The 18,897-nt window shown below is 40.2% G+C and overlaps 1 protein-coding gene across 1 annotated transcript in view; it reads right to left on the bottom strand.

Moving 5' to 3' along the window:
* Nucleotides 1-6,257: 6,257 nt before the first annotated feature.
* Nucleotides 6,258-18,897, bottom strand: part of KNL1 (kinetochore scaffold 1) — a 54,713-nt gene continuing 42,073 nt past the window's right edge. Inside the window, exons 16-25 of the mRNA XM_056133966.1 lie at nt 18,180-18,267; nt 16,689-16,766; nt 16,167-16,206; nt 15,334-15,435; nt 14,536-14,636; nt 11,698-11,766; nt 10,828-10,937; nt 10,528-10,646; nt 7,726-7,848; nt 6,258-6,369 (exon numbers count right to left, since the gene is read on the bottom strand). Coding sequence (XP_055989941.1) covers nt 6,258-6,369; nt 7,726-7,848; nt 10,528-10,646; nt 10,828-10,937; nt 11,698-11,766; nt 14,536-14,636; nt 15,334-15,435; nt 16,167-16,206; nt 16,689-16,766; nt 18,180-18,267 — 942 coding nt within the window. The remainder of the gene's footprint in view (nt 6,370-7,725; nt 7,849-10,527; nt 10,647-10,827; nt 10,938-11,697; nt 11,767-14,535; nt 14,637-15,333; nt 15,436-16,166; nt 16,207-16,688; nt 16,767-18,179; nt 18,268-18,897) is intronic.

The raw sequence follows: 18,897 nt of genomic DNA, 5'->3' as shown, positions 1-18,897 counted from the left end.
GGTATGGTGCTGCCAGCAGGTCAGTCTGTAGCTGTGAGGCGAGTGCATCAGCAGCCTGATGGCGCCTTCAGACTCCAGATACCCCAAAATTGCTGCTGTGCCTTTGGCCAGACCCCAAAAACCTGGGGCAAAGTTTACCAAGAAAGTAAACGGCCAAAAGTTAGGTATGTGGGAAACACACCCACAAACCGCCTCCGGCTCAGCTATATAATTGGAGGCAAGGCCTCTTTGGTTCCTGATTGAACTGCTTAATGGCCATGATCCCAGAGATTCAGAAACAAATCTCGAAACCCAATGGCTTTTGGCAGAAATGCGTCCAGTCCTTGCAGTAGGTTACCGGTGCTGGCCCAACCCAGGTGGGAATAGGTTTCGTGCCTTGGCCTGTTCCCCCTGGCGGCTCAGTGGCCGCCATCCTCCAGAGGCCACTGCACAGTCAGGTTTGGGCCCGCAGTGAGGAGACATTTTGGGCCTCACGGGATGGGGGTGGAGCCAGTCCTGTCCTCCCCACTCCAATGAGACCCCAAGTCATCGCCCACGAACATCCTCTCTGGCTCCTGATCACGCTGCTTAACGGTCATGATCCCAGATACTCAGAAAGAAATCTCAAAACCCAGTGGCTTTTGGCAGCAACGCGTCCAGACCCCACAGTAGGTTACTGTCACCGGGCCACCCCAGGGGGGAAAGGGTGTTGTCCCTCCGCTTGCTCCCCCTTGACGGCCCAGAGGCCATTGGACAGTCAGGCTTGGGCCCGCAGTGATGAAACTTGTTGGGCCTCACGGGATGGGGGTGGAGCCAGTCCTGTCCCCCCCCATCCCAATGAGACCCCAAGTCATCAACCACGAATGGCCTCTCTGGCTCCTGATCAAGCTGCTTAATGGCCATGATCCCAGAGACTCAGAAACAAATCTTGAAACCCAGCGGCTCTTGGCAGAAATGCGTCTGGACCCCACAGTAGGTTACTGTCGCCGGGCCACCCGGTGGGGGGAAAGGGTGTTGTCCCTCTGCCTGCTTCCCCCTGGCGGCTTGGTGGCCGTCATTCTCCAGAGGCCATTGGACAGTCAGGTTTGGGCCCGCAGTGACGAGACAAGCAGGGCCTCACAGGATGGGGGTGGAGCTGGTCCTGTCCTCCCCACCCCAACTAGACCCCAAGGCATCGCCCACGAATTGCCTTTCTGGCTCCTGATCAAGCTGCTTAACGGCCATGATTCCAGAGACTCAGGAGCAAATCTCAGAACCCAGCAGGTTTTGGCAGAAAACCCTCCAGATTGAAGTGTTAAAATTTCGGAATTTCAAAATCGCGTGGCCACTACTGCAGCCAAGCGACATCATATGTTATTCATAACCAGCAATAGAAAACAAATTGTCTACTGTTGCCTCTTTTGCAGGTCTGAGTGTTGGGGTAAAATCCCAAATAATAATGGGTCTGGTGTCAAAATATTGAATGTGATCAAAGTAGAGAAAGAGTAATTGGAAATCATCTGCCCCACAGGTAGGGGGAGGGTGTGGGATGGGGGTATACTGGGGTTGTTGGGGGTGGAGAATGGGCACTGGTGAAGGTACGGGTGTTTCATTGTATGACCGAGACTTAGACCCGAAAGCTTTGTAAGTGCTCTCATGGTGATTCAATAAATAAAATTATAAAAATGAAAAAAAAAAGTAAGGTGGAGTTCATGCACAATTCAATCACCTAATCAGTGGCTGAATAAATAGCAGTACTCCTACGTAAAAAAAATAAAATAAAAAATTTAAAATGGGATATTTCTTGTAGCAATTCTTACTCAGTCTTGGTCTAATTATAAACTTGGATGGCTCATTTTAAATCTGATCAAACCCAGGACAGCTGCTTACCCTCTGTACTGTCTCTCTGACTCAAGAATGAAGGCAATATATTTCTCATTGCAGCTTCAAATTCAGTGAATCACCACTTCTGGATTTGTGGATCTCTTTCTGATTTCCTTATAAACAAACTCTGACTGGAGCAGATTCTTTTTTTAAAAAATTATTTATTTTTCTGTTTTTTTGGGTCATAGCCAGTGATGCTCAGGGGTTGCGCCTGGCTCTGCACTCAAGAATTACTCCTTGTGGTGCTCGGGGGACCATATGATATGCTGGGAATTGAATGGGGGTCGGCTGCGTGCAAGGCAAATGCCCTACCCGCTGTACTATATCCCTACAGGCCTTGTGGAGAAGCTTCTTTATTGGTTTTGTATTTTGGCGTCATACCCAGTGGTGCTCTAGAGTCATTCCTGGCATCATTAGAGGAATGTGATGTCAGGGATCAAGTATGCTTATCAGTCTGTGAAGCTATATCCCAGCCTCAATTTATTTTTATTTATCTTTAAAATTTTTAGTTGGGCTAAAGTGATAGCACAGCTGGTAGGGCATTTGCCTTGCACTTGATCAATCGGGGTTTGATTCCCAGCATCCCATTTGGTCCCCCGAGCACCACAAGGAGTAATTCCTGAGTGCAGAGCCATGCGTAACCCCTGAGCATCACTGGGAGTGACCCAAAAAGCAGAAAAATAAATAATTAAAAAAAAAAGAAGCTGCTCCACAGTCAGAGAGATTCCTGAGTGTATGAGTGAGTAGTAACCCCTGTGCATCGTCGGGTGTGACCCAAAAAGAAAAAAAAAAGTCACTGTGAATTACAAAGTTATTCATGATTGGGTTTCAGGCACACCATATTCCAACACTAATCCTTTCACCAGTGTCTACTTCCACCAGTGTCTTCAGTTTCCCTCCCATCTACCGGCCAGCTTCTAAGACAGGCATTTTTAAAAATAAATTTTGGACACCTGTGTTGCACAGTTCTGTTACTGGTAGGGTTTCATGCATAACAATTTACCGCCTTTCAGTACCCCCTCCTACTTCTGAGTGACCACTTCACCCCATCATTATTACAGTGTTCCTTCCCTGTCCTATCAAACGCCTCCCCCTTCCTCCCCCTTTGGCTAATTTCCTACTGAAGACCAGTTCTCATGTTCTTTGATTCTGACTCTTTTTTTTTTTCTTTTTGGGTCACAACTGGAAATGCTCAGGGGTTACTCCTGGCTCTGCACTCAGGAATCACTCTTGGCAGTGCTCAGGGAACCATATGGAGGGATGCCAGGGATGGTACCTGGGTCGGCCATGTGCAAGGCAAACACCCTACCAGCTGTACTATGGCTCTGACTCACGTTCTTTGATTCTGTTGCTTTTGGCTGGCCTCAATTTCTTTTCTTTTTTTGTTTTTCTTTCTTTTCTTTAAAATTTTTTTTCATAACATTGTTCACATTAGTTAATTATTCAGTATTTTTTTTTTTTGCTTTTTGGGTCACACCTGGCGATGCACAGGGGTTATTCCTGGCCCTGCACTCAGGAATCACCCCTGGCTGTGCTCAGGGGACCATATGGGATACTGGGAATTGAACCCGGGTTGACTGCGTGCAAGGCAAATACCCTACCCACTAAGCTATTGCTCAAGCCCCAATTACATTCAATATTTCAACACCAATCCCACCACCATTCAAGCCTGTCTACCAGGGGCAGATGCTAGATAATTTTTCTATTATTTATTATGAATATCATGAGAGGTTTTGAAATTCTGGAATTCTAAAATTGTAAATGGTTGTGGTCCAAGGACATTTCTTTGGGGAGCTAATACATTTTGAGATTCATTTGGCCTGGAGGCAGATCGTGGGTGTGACAGACAAGACCCCCAGTGGGCAGAAAGGGACCACCTATCTCTCCTGCCGCCATGTAGGTCTCAATTTCTGAACTGAATTTTTTTTTTTTTTTTTCTTTTTGGGTCACACCCAGCGAGCTCAGGGGTTACTCCTGGCTTTGCACTCAGGAATCACTCCTGGCGCTGCTCGGGGGACCATATGGGATGCTGGGAATCGAACCCGGGTCGGCCGCGTGCAAGGCAAACGCCCAACCTTCTGTGCTATTGCTCCAGCCCCTGAATTTTTCAACAGAAAGAGAACTGATGCGCCAGGAGGCGAGCAGGAACAACTACAGTAGCACTGCTGCATTTGTGACTGGGTTTTTAACTTAGAACTATTTTTTTCTTTTAATGTAAAAAATCTGCTTCCAATAAGTGAAGGACCGCTCCCCCCCCCCCCAACTTTTTTTGTTGAGTCACACCTGGTGATGATCAGGGGCTACTCCTGGCTCTGTACTAAGGAATTACTCCAGGTTGCTTGGAGAACCATATGGGATAATGGGGACCAAACTTGGGTAGGCTGCATGTAAGGGAAGTGCCTTACCCACTATATTACCTCTCCAGCCACAAGCATATTCAATACTTTGAACATATAAAAATGCAAATAGCTAATAAAATATTAGTGTGTACATCAACCAAGAAAGCAGAGATCATCATTAAATCTTTCTTCAGGTCATCAAAATATTCAAATATTCTTGGTATAAAGAAAAAAAATAAACACTGCAATAAGATAAATTGAATTTTCATGGGAACACAGACCATAAACAGAAAACATCTATATCAAAGAAGTTTTGTGTTGGGGCTAGTACAATTGGCAGAGCACTTATTTGCCTTGTGTAAGGCGGACCCAGGTTCAATCCCCAGCATCCCAATGCATCCCTGTGTATTGCCAGGAGTAATTTCTGAGTGCAGAGCCTAAAGTAACCCCTGAGCATTACTGGGTGTGGCCCCAAACCTCCCTTCTTCCACTCCCTCCCACCCAATTTTTTTGACACCTGGCAATGCTCAGGCGTTAATCCTGGTTCAGCACTCAGGAATTACTCCTGGCAGTTCTTGGGGACCATATGGGATGCCAGGGATCAAACCTACATTGGCCACGTGCAGGGCAAGTGCTCTACCCACTGTACTGTCTCTCCAGCCCCAAGAATGAGTATCTTGCTATAAAGCATCTTTCAGAAAAATGGAAACTGCTAGGCAGAAAGATTCTCTATACATCTATGCATATATATATATATATATATATATATATATATATATTTACCACATTACAAATACAAAACAAGGCGGGCTGGAGCGATAGCACAACAGGTAGGGCGTTCGCCTTACAAGCGGCCAACATGGCCGACCCGAGTTCGATTCCTCCGCCCCTCTCGGAGAGCCCGGCAAGCTACCGAGAGTATTCGATATGCCAGACACAGTAACAACAAAGTCTCCAATGGAGACGTTACTGGGCCCGCTCGAGCAAATCGACGATCAACGGGAGGGCCTTTACCTTTACCTTTACCTTTACCTTTACCTTTACAAATACAAAACAAGGCGGGCTGGAGCGATAGCACAGCGGTAGGGCGTTTGCCCTGCACGCAGCCAACATGGCCGACCCGAGTTCGATTCCTCTGGGAGAGCCCGGCAAGATACCGAGATTATCTCGCCCGCACGGCAGAGCCTGGCAAGCTCCTTGTGACGTATTCGATATGCCAGACACAGTAACAACAAAGTCTCCAATGGAGACGTTACTGGGCCCGCTCGAGCAAATCGATGATCAACGGGAAGGCCTTTACCTTTACAAATACAAAATAATATATTCACATATGCTAGGTTAAAGTACAAAATTAATTTTTCCGACAAAATTATTTTAATTACATTACATAATAAAAGAAGAAAAAGTCCCTTACAAAAAGATGGGAAACATTCTAATAGCTGAATGCTACTGCTTTCTTTAACATTTCTGGAATGGAGAATATGGATGGAAGATGACTGATTTGTAGATAGACATGTCTCTACTCCAGAAACATCTGCTAAGCTCAAGCCAGGCAACTAAAAATCACAGCCCTTTATATATGAAGAAATAATATATTGTCAGTGGTGATACTAGAGTGATTCCTTAGAGCCTTTACCAAAGCAGAGAGAACTACTTCAGTTAGGACAGATTTTCCCTATGTATGGAAACCTTTGATAGAAAGGTAAGCATGTTGATAGCAGACTATTTTAAGTGCTTTCATCATTCCTGAATAAATATTTTTATTTTACTTTTTATTATTATTTTTTAACCATACCTGGTGGTGTTTAAGGTCTCTGTCTCTGTGCTCAGAGGACCTTATGGGGTACCAAGAATTGAACCCACATTAGCCATTTGCAAGTCAAGTGCCTTTACCCATGGTACTATCTCTCTGGCTCTGTGACTGAATCTTTTTTAAAGTAACCAATACAAATTAAGTTTAACATCATCAAAAGAATTTTACTAGTTTTTCTATGACATAAAAACAAAGATTAAAGAACAACAAAGCTCTGACATATATTCAGTCAGTTAGGCTTGGTACTGCTGTGGCCCATCGATCTAGTAGAAACTGCAGTTTTGAAGCAGATCTTGATAAATTTGCTTGACTACATTCTTCAAGTAGTTGTCCTCCAATGGTACATTAGATAGAATGGCAGTGATTTTATCTTTGCTGAAAATAACAAAAAGTTGATTAGTTAATTAGTTATTCTGGATATTTTCATGTCTCTGTTTCAGTGGATTTCATGTTTTTGAACTGGGACAATATACTTTCAGGACCTAGTGCACACACAGCATGAATTTTAGCTCTTCAAGCTATCTCCTTGGCCTAATAATTCTGTTTCTGTGGTCATAAGAGGTGTATATATGTGATTTGGGAAGTTTATGATTCCTATTTCAGCTAAGAAGGATAAAAAAGTTTAAAAGAACAGATCAGCAGTCTCCAGTGTCCACTTAAGAAAAATGACATTTTGCTCTCACTATGGTCTATACCCATTTCTTCCTCCCTTCCTTCCTTCCTTCCTTCCTTCCTTCCTCCCTCCTTCCTCTCTCACTATGGTCTATATCCATTTGCTCATACTTTTTTCCTTCCTTCCTTCCTTCCTCTCCCTCCCTCCCTCCCTTCCTCCTTCTCTCCCTCCCTCCCTCACTATGGTCTATATCCATTTGCCCTCCTGCCTGCCCACCTCCTTCCCTTCCTTCCTTTTTTTAGCTCACAACCAGTGATGCTCAGGGGTTATTCCTGGCTCTGCACTCAGGAATTATCCCTAGTGATGCTCAGGGGACCATATGAGATGTCAGGGATCGAACCCAGGTCAGCTGCATGCCAGGCAAATGCTCTAACAGCTGTACTATTGCTCTGGCCCCTGTGCATCTTTTTTCACTATCCGAAAACAAATAAAGCCGGGAGAGATAGTACAGTGGGCAGGGTGCTTGCCTTGTATACTGTGGACCTGATTTTAATCCTTGACCCCCATATGGTTTCCTTAGCCTTGCCAGGAGTGTCCCGGAGCTCAGAGCCACGAGTAAGCCCTGAGCACAGCTGGGTATGGCCCAAAATAAAAATACAAAACAGAAGACAAAGCAATATAATGCTTTATCATTGACTATCTGCAAGTCCAGGGTTTTCTTACAAATTAGCATTATGTAAAACATTTATAAGAATACAAAGAGACTAGTCTGAAAAGAATTGAGAACAAAATATTTTTGGAATCTTTCCAATGATATAACAAAGGTTTTTTGTGGGTTTTTTGTTTTGTTTTGTTTCATTTAAAACAAAACAAAACAAATCTAGGGGCTGGAGCGATAGCACAGCGGGTAGGGCATTTGCCTTGCACGTGGCTGACCTGGGTTTGATTCCCAGCATCCCATATGGTCCCCTGAGCACCGCCAGAAGTAATTTCTGAGTGCAGAGCCAGGAGTAACCCCTGTGCATTGTTGGGTGTGACTCAAAAAAGGGGAAAAAAACAACAACAACAACAAAAAACAAATCTAGTTGGAAGTCTCAGCCGGCTGGCTCTTTACTCACCCAATGTTTCCAATGTGATTTTGAAAGGTGAAAGGTAAGGGAACAGATGGGTAACAGGCTGAGAGAGACAAAGTTATTTCAAACTTCGCAAATGCTGTGGAGCTGGAGAATAAAAGCTTCAATCTGTTAAAGACAAGAGTTTCAATTAAAAATATACAATAAGCTGTCAAGATAGCTCAAAGGGCTACATACATGGAGGCCCAGGAGTTGAATCTTTGAGCACTTTTGAGCACAGAACTAGGTGTAGTCCTCAGCACCTTTAGGTGTGATGCAAACCTTCTCTCACCCTTCCCATCTCCTGCCAAGAAATAAATCAGGGTGTATAATTCTTATTTTTAAAAATGTATTTAAGGGGTCTGAGCAATAGTATAGCAGGTATGACATTTGCCTTGCATGTGGCCAACCTGGGTTCAAACCCAGCATCCCAAATGGTTCTCCGAGCACTACCAGGAGTAATTTCTGAGTGCACAGTCAGGAGTAACCCCTGAGAATTGCCAGGTGTGACCCAAAATGTCAAAAAGGAAAAAAAAAAATTTAATTTAAAACTTCCCTTCTTCCTTTCCTTTTTTTTGTTGTGATAACCTCAATCCTTTGTAATGTGCTTGTATGTGTTGTTCACACATTTAGCTGTGCACCTTGCTGAACATAAACCACCAGTGGTTGTGGTGCACATACTCTCAGATGCAGTATTCACCAGTGTGCACTTCTTTAATTGCAATGGTTGTATGTGTTCACGGGGGGTTACACTAGTGCATCTTTTCACATCTGCTTACCAGTGCTTGACTTCCTGGCTATGAAGCTTGCATTCCTTCTTATATAATGTTCACACCTGGCTGTGATGTGGCAGAAAACTGCTAATGCCAGCGTAATAGCAAAGCTGTCAATCTGAAACTACAAAGCTATGCCCCCCCACCCCCATTTATATTTTTTGTAGTGGTAATGGGTATTTTGGTAGTGCTTAAAACTTACTGCACTTAGGGATCACTCCAGGTTTTGCTCAGGGGACATATACAGTACCAGGGATCAAACTGGTCAGATGCATGCAAGACAAACACCTTAACTTACATACTATTTCTCTGCTTTTCCCCATTAAAAAAAACCTATTTACTTTCCCCCACCCCCTTATCCAGTGATGCTCAGGGCTTACTCCTAATCTGTGCTCAGGATATTTATTATTAAAGGATGAAACTGTCTCCTCAAAAATTCATACATTTAAGCCTTGATCTTTAGGACCTCTGATTGAAAATTTTTTTGGAAATAGGGTCATTGAAAATTTAATTGGGTAAGATGAGGTTCTACTTGAGGAGGCAGGCCCCTAAAGCAAAAGAAGTTTGGAACTAGAAAGATAACATAGAGACACTTGTCTTGAATCCTTGTACTATTACTTGTGGCTGACTCTGGTTTGATTTCTAAGCACCACATCCCCCCCCCCCACCCCGCCAGCCTTTCCACCAAGCAATTCCAGAAGCAGTAAATGCCTGAGCCTAGAGTCAGGATTAGGTTCTGACCACTACTAGGTATATCTTAACACCGCCCTACCCCTCCACTTAAAAAAAATATTTTTGAACATAGGTATGCACACAGGAGTAATATCCCTTGAAGAGTTACGGGATCTGGAGGAATAATACAGCAGTGTAAAGGGCTTGCCTTGCAAGCATATGGTCACATGTTCAAATCCCTGATGTTCCGCAAGTGTGATCCTGGAACTCTGATATAAGCCTAACAGTTATACTGCCTGTGATTCTCTATATCACCAGGATTTCTGGCCACACTGCTACAGATCTTCATAAGCACCACAAAAAGGGGTATGTCCCCTGTCAAGCATGTATGAGAGTACTGCAGAAACCCCCAGTGAACACAATAACACTAATTTGTGAGCCTCAACTAAATGTGTGAGCCCTATAATAGCATGCATACAAGCAAAATATAAAGGAGGGCAAACCTTTCTAAACATCATGGATGAGTGTGTAAGCCTTGGTCATCAAAACAATATCAAATCAAAGAAGGGGAGGGCAGAAAAGTTAGGGAATAGTAATTAAAAAATATATTGGAGTTACGTATTTACAAAAAAGGAGAGCCCGGCAAGCTACCGAGAGTATTCGATATGCCAGACACAGTAACAACAAAGTCTCCAATGGAGACGTTACTGGGCCCGCTCGAGCAAATCGACGATCAACGGGAGGGCCTTTACCTTTACCTTTATGTATTTACAAGCCAGGAAACATCAAAACTGCCAGTGAACCACAAGGTTAAGAGATAGTCACAGAACAGGTTCATTATCACAGTCCGATGAAGAAATCAGCCCGACTGAAACTCTTAGATTTTATCTCAGAAACTGTGAGCCAAAGCCTGGTGTTTCTGCCTAACCATTGTGAGGCCTAAAATTCAATCCCTGGCACTACCCCTTAGGCTGAGTATAAACCCAGTAGCACCACCACTGCTTAATCCCCAGTGCCCACAATAAAAAACTGGATGATCTCTGGCATACTGTTGCCAAGACTGTGTAACCACCTCAACTGAAAAAGTAGTCTGCGATGACTGTTTTATATATATATATATATATATATATATATATATATATATATATATATAAAATTATATATTAGATGTTAGATATAATACATAACTACAACCAAATACATGCAACTTCCCAGTCACCATAACAAAACGGGAAGGGAAACAGAAAAATAAATTAAAAAAAGAAAAAGAAAAAAAGAAACAGAGGCAATATATTTCTGTAGTTTAAGCTACTGAAGTCTGTGATTCTTTGTTAGAGCCATCCTAGGGAACTAATGTACTTACTCTGTATTATTCACATCTATGCTCATAAGGTTGTAATTTGCTCCCCATCTCTTTAAAAACTCAATCTCTTCTCCAAGGAGTCTGCAATGGTTCACTATTCGTGAGATTTCCTGAAGCATCTTGGAAAAAACAGAAAAAAAAGAAAAAAACCCCATGAAATAATTAATTAAAACATTTCATTTGTTTATAAAGAACACTCCAAAGGTAAATACTTTATGTATCTTATTATTTCATATATGAAATGTCACTGCTTTTTGGGAAAGATACAATTTTCCTTTAACTACTTCAATCAGAATTTACCTTGGGTACTTGAAGCTGTGTTGCACATTTCTTCTTCCAGGATTCCTGTTCCTCAATATACTGGAAAATAAGTTTATGAACCAAAAGAGAGGAAGAAGGCGCTTCATTCTCTGAGGAAGAGAAAAAAAAAAAACAAACCAGAAGCAGGGTATTATTATCTTATTATATGTATATAATAATAATTATAATAATATATCATTATATATTACATACGTTATGTGTATATAATATGTATATAATTACTATATGTGTATTTACATTTAAAAAAATTTTTTTTTTGGCCAAGTAGTTTTAAGGCATATGGCCAACTTAGCACATGGGGTTGCTCCTCATGGTGCTCATAGGACCATGTAATATTGGGAACTGAACCTAGAAATTCTGCATGCAAGGCTGTATGTTCCCAGTACCATATGTGTGTGTGTGTGTGTGTGTGTGTGTGTGTGTGTGTGTGTGTGTACAGATATCTAGCGTATATACATATGCTAAAAAATAAACTCAATATGTTCAAGCTACCAAGTATGTTAAGTATGTCAGGTATCCCTGCCTGAATACTATCAGGTGTGGCCCCAAAACAATAAAAACAACAAAACAAACTCCTCAACATTTGGAACATTACCTAAAGAGTAATTTCTTTGAGGATAAATTATTATTTTTATTTTATATTTTGTTTGTTGAGCCACATGTGGCTGTACTCAGAGCTTACTGAGGATTACTTAAGGCGAGGCAAGACAAGAGCCTTACCTGCTGTACTATCTCTCTGGCCCCAAATTATTATTATAACTGTTATTTATATTTTGTCTGTGAAGGAGTTCCCGTAACAATATACATTTAACATTTCTTAAAATAGTAGCTTAAATGTTTAGAACTTACCATCTAAGAGAGATTGAAAATTCAGGTCAATGATCTTCCTAGAAGACTTGTCCAAGAAAGGGAGACCAACTAGGAAGAATCAAATAGGGCAGTATACTGTTTATTATCTGATTTTAAATCATATGAAATTTAGCAATCTAGAATCCTACTGATTCTGAGAATCAGTTTTTTTATAGGTAGTAAAATGTTCATCCTTGAATAATACTCTGTATATGTTAAAGTTTCTGCTTATCAAAATCTGCTGATTTTGCATTATTAGCAGTTCTCTGAAGGAAATTTAAGGTAATATATGTATTAATAAATTTACCCCTAATTTCTGTGCAAAAATAGTTGCAGTTTTTTTTTATTTTTCTTTTTTTAAGTTTTTTTTTGATCAGAAGATGAACTTGTCAGCTGCATGCATGGTACTTTCTCTCTGACCCCTGAAAATACTACTAGTATTAAAATCCATATAAATAAAAGGGCTATGATCTCTTCACATCTACTATCTTTGTACCAAAACAGTAAAAATTATTTACAATTTAGCATTATAGTAAGAGTTATTATTATTATCATGATTTTTGCCACACCCAGCAATGCCCTGGTTTACTCCTGGTTCTGCATTCAGTAATTACTCCTGGCAGTAGTTGGAGGACCATATGGGATGCCAAGGATCAAACCCATGTTGGTCTTGCATGTGACCAACCCAGGTTTGATCCCTGGCATCCATGGGTACCACCAGGAGTGATTCCTGAGTACAGAGTAAAGGGTAACCCCTAAGCATTGCTGGTGTGGCCCAAAAAACTAAATAAGTACATAAATATGTGAATTATATTTGTCAGCCAGTTGAGTTATCTCACTAGTTTTAGTTTTTCTGTTTTGTTTGCTATATGTTAGGCCTCCAAGCCTAAGTTGTTAATGAATATGATTACTATAAAACAGATCTTGCAGAGCTTAGCTTTCACACTGGCTTTCATCATATGAAGATACAAGAAGAGTTTATAAACTAGAAGGCTCTGATCATATGCTTCCCAGATATTTCAAGCCTCTGAATTGTAATAAATAAAATTTCTGTTATCAACTACCCAAACTAAGATAGACGAAAAGAGTTTTAAGCATAAGTAATAACACTGGCATGAATATCCTGAGATAAGTATAATGAGCATGAAAAACTATCCTTTATAGTAATAAAAGAAATCCACCGTGATCAACTGTGCAGAGAACAAAAAGGAATGTGGTATAAAGGGAGAGAGAGAGTAAAAGGGAATGCATCTGCCTCAGAGGCGCAGGGCGGGGGGGGGGGAGGGGTTTGAGGTGATGGGGGGGTGGTAGGAGGGATACTGGGAATATTGGTGGTGAGAATGGGCACTGGTGGAGGGATGGATACTCGATCATTGTATGACTGAAACATAAGCACAAAAGTTTGTAAGTCTGTGACTGTACCTCACGTGATTCATTAAAAAATATATATATATATAAAAAAAAATAAAATAAAATAAAGGGAAAAAAAAATTTAAAAAAAAAAAAATATATATATATATATATAATAAAAAAATTTTAAAAAGGGGAAAATGGGGCCGGAGTGATAGCACAGTGGATAGGGTGTTTGCCTTGCACGCAGCCGACCCGGGTTCGATCCCTGGTATCCCATTGGTCCCCCAAGCACTGCCAGGAGTAATTCCTGAGTGCAAAGCCCAGAGAACCCCTGAGCATTGCTGGGTGTGACCCAAAAAGAAAAAAGAAAAACAATAAAAAAGGGGAAAAAAAGGAATGTGGTATTACATACAGGGAAAGAAGGAAAACTTCAACTTATTTAAAGATCAATATTTATATCATTAGTCTAATAATAGCATATATCTAATTAGTCCATGGGTTGTTGTTACAGGACAGATTTTCAAGAATCACTATAGCTACTGGAAAAGAAAGAACTGGGAGAAAAAAAAGGAATGTTATTAATCAATTAGGATGTTATTATGGTCATTTAGTTTGATAATTATTAATAGATGTGATTAAAAAAAAACTGGGTGAATATTAAGAAATTAAGGATCAGAGTGAATACTCCCGTTTCACTGCTTGGGAATTGATTCCAGAGGTACTTACTTGAGGGAACCATGTGGTGATTAAGAAGGATCAGAGTGAAAGCTCAATCAGCAGAAGTGAATACTTTGCATGCAAGAGGCCTCTGGGAAGAGTATTCAATTCCCAGGACCACATGATTCCCTCAAGTAAGTACCTCTGGAATCAATTCCCAAGCAGTGAAACGGGAGTATCCTCAGCACCACTGGTTGTAAGCTCAAAAGCAAAAGTTTAAAAGAAATTGAAATCATTCTTTAAAAAGGAAAAGAAATTTAGTTGGGTGTTAGGGCATGCCTGAAAGTGCCCAGGGCCTATTCCTAGAACAGTGCCAAGGGGTAGCTCTGGGCATTGCTCAGGGACCATGTAAAAATGCACTTCAGCCCTTTGAGTTATCTCTCTAGCCCAAAGATTTGAATTATTATTATTATTATTATTATTATTATTATTATTATTTGGGGGGTGGGGATGGGTCATCTCCACCAGTGCTCAGGGATTACTCCTAGCTGATTTGATTTCTTTTCTTTTCTTTTTATTTTTTTGTGGGGGTACAGGGAGGGTCTGGGGTCATTCCTACCAGTGTTCAGGGATTACTCCGGCCCTGTGCTCAGCGATCATTCCTGATGATTCATAGTTGACCATATACAGTACCAGGATTGAACATGAGTCTGCTGCATGTAAAAGAAGAGCTTTAATCCCTACACTATCTATCTGGCTCAAAGATTTGAATCTTTAGTGAGTTAGTCATACATTATTCTGCAGAATTAATCTGAATTTTTTACTTACCTTCTGTCTCTCCAAAAATTATACTGAGTTCTATTGTTTCATAAAGAAAGGTGAATACAGCTTGATCATCACTCCACTCAATGACATCCCACTCAGACAAGCTAGATAAAGACAAAGAAGAGCCCCCCAAATTACTTTTCCTATTAAAAAAGAAGAGTTGCCTTCTAATATCATCCAAACAGCCAGAAGCAATTGTTACAGGTTGGGAAATTGTGTGTATGCATGTGTATGTGTTTCCTTTTGGGGATCAAACTCAGGGCCTTTCATACATGCCCTCAGTCTGATCCTCCCTACTACTGAGCCACATACTTGGTCCTGGCTTGGGAAATAACTATTTGTTTTGTTTTTTTTTTGAACCATACTTAGCGGTGCTCAGAGCTTACCCCTGGCTCTGTGCTCTAGTATCTATCCTTATAGGGCTCAGGGGATCATATGGGGTACCGAGGATAAAACCTGGGTTGGCCATGTGCAAGAAAAGTGACCTACGCACTGTACGAGCTTTTCAGCCCCATTATTCACTATTTCAACTCAAATTAATGAAAGTACAGTTTTAAACTTTTGAGAGAATCAATTCAATCATGAGTTGTAAGTTAGAGAAAAACTAAGGGCAGGCAACGTGTCACATATAGCTCTCCTATTTAGTATACTTTTAGTATAGTGTTTGGTGCATTGATTTTTTCTGAGGCTGTATTATAGGTCATAAACTGAAATGCACTATAAAAATATGCCAATTGCTTTACTAGATTTAGACAACAACCAAGACACTGATAAAACACAAATAATACTACTTTTCCTTACCTCAGCTGATCCAGCAGTTCGTTAGTTTTACTTATTTGCTTTTGTATAGAGTCTATTTGATTAAGGATCTGTCCTTTCTGAACCTCTAATTCTAAGACATTTCTGCAAATAAAACCAAACATTCACAATATAAGACCTTTGATTTAGTAAATTTGGATTTTGTTAAAATAAAGTTTAAGACAAAAGCCACATGACTCCCCCAGTGAGGTGAATGACACTCATTTTTTATATTCTTAATTTCTATTAAAAGCTATAAAGGAAGGACCTAAATCAATGAGTCTCAAATTAAGATATCTGAAAATATCCTTGAAGATTTACAAATTCTTTAAGATCATACTAAAATTTATTAAATATAGTATTTATTAAATTTTAAAATATTAATTTTTATGTTTTATTTAAAATTTAAATAATTTAATAATAATATTTATTATTATCCCCATGTAACCTAGTTCCCTGAGCATAGAACAAAGAATAGGCCCTGAGCCACTACAAGTGGACTCAAGGGCCAGAGCAATAGTACAACAGGCAGGGTGCTTGCCTGCTCAGAGTCAGGAGTAAGCCCTGAGAACCACTGGGTGTGGTCCCAAAAGAAAAACAAATACCGAGTGGACCTCCAAAAAGGAAAAACAACAAAGCGAAAGAAATATTGGTTTGTGTTAATGGCCTATACATATTAAGTACTTAGGAACTAAGACAGTCAAGTTCAAACAAAAACAGAAGCACTAAGCCAGCTTCAGTCAATACTCATGTTCCCAGTTCTTGTCAGCATTTGGAAATAGTCATTTCGTTTTATAACTTTTAGCATGTTTTTAAACATCAAAATGAAGGCTGACCTTTGAAGTTCTTCTTCTTTAGTTTTCAGCTGTTCCAGTTCTTTGAAAAGAAAATCACAGATACATATTAAAATGAACACATTAAATATGTCTTTGTTTTGGGGCCACACCCAATGGTACTCAGGGCTTCCTCCTGGCTCTGTGCTCAGGGATCATTCAGGTGGGTTCGAGGAACCCATATGGGGTGCCAGGCATCGAACCTGAGCCAGCTGTGTGCAAGGCAAACGCCCTACCATCTGTACTCTCTAACTCCCACATTAAATATTTCTAAAATCTACAAAAATCAAGGGCGAGAGAGATAGTACAGTGAGCAGGGCGCTTATGCAGTCAACCTGGGTTCAATCCCTGGCACTCTATATGGTCTCAAGTCCCACCAGGAGTGATCCCTGAACACAGAGCCAGGAGTGACCCCAAAACAAATCTACAAAAATTTTACCCACCTAAGCATTTACTTAATGTCCATCACAATCCCACACTAAATATAAATAAATTGGAACAAGTCAATTATCACAAATCAATTACCTTTCTCAGCAGCTCTCATTTCAGAATCCCATCCTTTAATAGTATTATCTTTCTCTTCACAGTCCAAATTCTTAGTTTCTAAAATAAACTATATATTAGTATAATTCACCAAAGAGATTTAGCCACTGTACTATCACTGCAGACCCCACGTTACTTTTTTCTTAAACGTAACAGCCCAATAATTTCTTAACTTTATACACTTACCCTTGTTTTTTGGACCACACACTGTGAAGCTCCGGGATTACTACTAGATACGCACTTAAGAATTACTCTTGGCAATGCTTGGGGACCATATGGGATACCTGGATTGAACCCAGGTCAGCTGCGTACAAAGAAAGTGCCCTACCCACTGTACTATCTCTCTACCCCATCATACACTTACTCTTACCTACACATATCCAATCTCTACACTCCAGAAAACTGAGTAAAGACACTAAAAAGGAGTGTTCACTATTTTAAGAAAACAAATCAAAACAAAACAAAAAAACTCCTTGAAGATCTTTATTGTCTGGTTCCTAACAACACATTTAGCTTTCCCTTGGACCATGTTCCCTTTAGCTCTCTATTCTAGTTACATTGGCTTTATTTCAGACCTTTGTGTTTGTTAGTTAAAAAGGCCCTAATAATAATTTTTTGTGTTTGTTAGTTATTTCCCAAAAAAGGGCTTTCTGTGTGTGCTATTCATATTGCATTATTAGCTCTCTCCCTTCTCATTTAACTCCTAGTTATTCTTTAGATCTTAGCTTACCTCCTTAGAGGAAAACTACTACTGACAAGATTATGTCAAATTTGTTTCAGGAACTAGAAGAATTTGTAACCTTTTTCATAGCACAAAATTATTTTGGATGAGCCAGGAGGTAATACTGTAACCTAGGGCTCAAAACCCAGTACCATACGTCCATCCAGTCATTGACAGGTGTAGCTTTGGAGGCCTTTGAGGATCACCAGGGTGGTCCCTGGTGGTCCCTGGCAACACAGGACCTAAGAAGAGTTGCTTATTTGGGACAGACCATTGAATCACTGCTCTGGTTGGTTGTGTATTTATGGGACTGGACTCCAGGTGCCCTTAGCAGTTCTTGAGAGCCCATCTACAATATTCTCCTTTATCATCATAGCATAAAGGTTTTCCCCTATTCCCTTTGTTGCTGCTGCTGTTGTGCTCAGACATGAGTCCTGGCGGTGCTCAGTACCATATATGGTACCAGTGATCAAATCAGGGTTGGTTGTAAGCAAGACAAGAATCTTATTCCTGTACTATCTCTCTGATCCCTATTTTTTAAAACAAAGTTAAATATGGTCTGGGATATGATGAATTTACCATAATACAATACTACATTACCTTGTGTTGTCTCATTATTTATGAAAGACTAAATTAACTTTAATGTCTCAAGCTGCTAACACAAGGTTTCAAACATAGTAGTACCAGCAATCTATACTGTAGAGAAGCATTTAGAAAAATTTTTCTCTTAGAAAACTATCCAAATTACGTACCTGTCTCCACCTCAGTGAGACAGTTATCAATCTTCTTAAGTGTGTTGTCCATCTTGTCTATTCTTATCTGAAGTTTCTCCCTCTCATTCTAAACACAATATTATAGATTGTCAATTTAAATCATCAAATAAAACATAGCAATATTACAAATGGCTCAATCACTGATAAAACTGCTGTTTATTTTTTCTTTTGCAATCATATATATTTTAAATTTATTTATAAAAATAAAAAATATAGAGAGAGAGAAGAAAAGTGCTTGCCATACAGGTGAGAGGAAGTGGGGCAGGAGGGAAACTGGAGACACTGGTGGTGGGAAATGTATACTGGTGAAGGATGTGTGCTGGAACATTAATGACTGAAACCCAATCATTAACAACTTTGTAACTGTATTCACTATGATTCAATTAAAAAAAAACTGCTATGTTTAAATCATATGCGTAAATCTTAAAATGAAGCTCAAAACTTCAATCTGAGCTTTAAAAAATTATTATTTTCAGTTTTGAGGCCATACCTTGCTGTGCTCAGGGCTTACTCTTGGCTCTGTGTTCAGGGATGGGAGACTATGATCAAATTTGTTTGCCTGTGTGCACAGCAAGCACCTTACTCCCTATACTATCACTTCGGCCCCTAAAATTGTTTTTTAAGGCATACATAACATAAAAATAAAATCTCTTCTTTCTAATTTTAGACTTTAACATGCTATTATCTTTCTTTAAAG

This window comes from Sorex fumeus, unplaced genomic scaffold, assembly GCF_029834395.1.
Source record: "Sorex fumeus unplaced genomic scaffold, SorFum_2.1 ptg000098l, whole genome shotgun sequence".
Classification (NCBI taxonomy): domain Eukaryota; kingdom Metazoa; phylum Chordata; class Mammalia; order Eulipotyphla; family Soricidae; genus Sorex; species Sorex fumeus.
The sequence above is the reverse complement of the archived record's forward strand: the minus strand, read 5'-3'. Positions and strand labels throughout refer to the sequence as shown.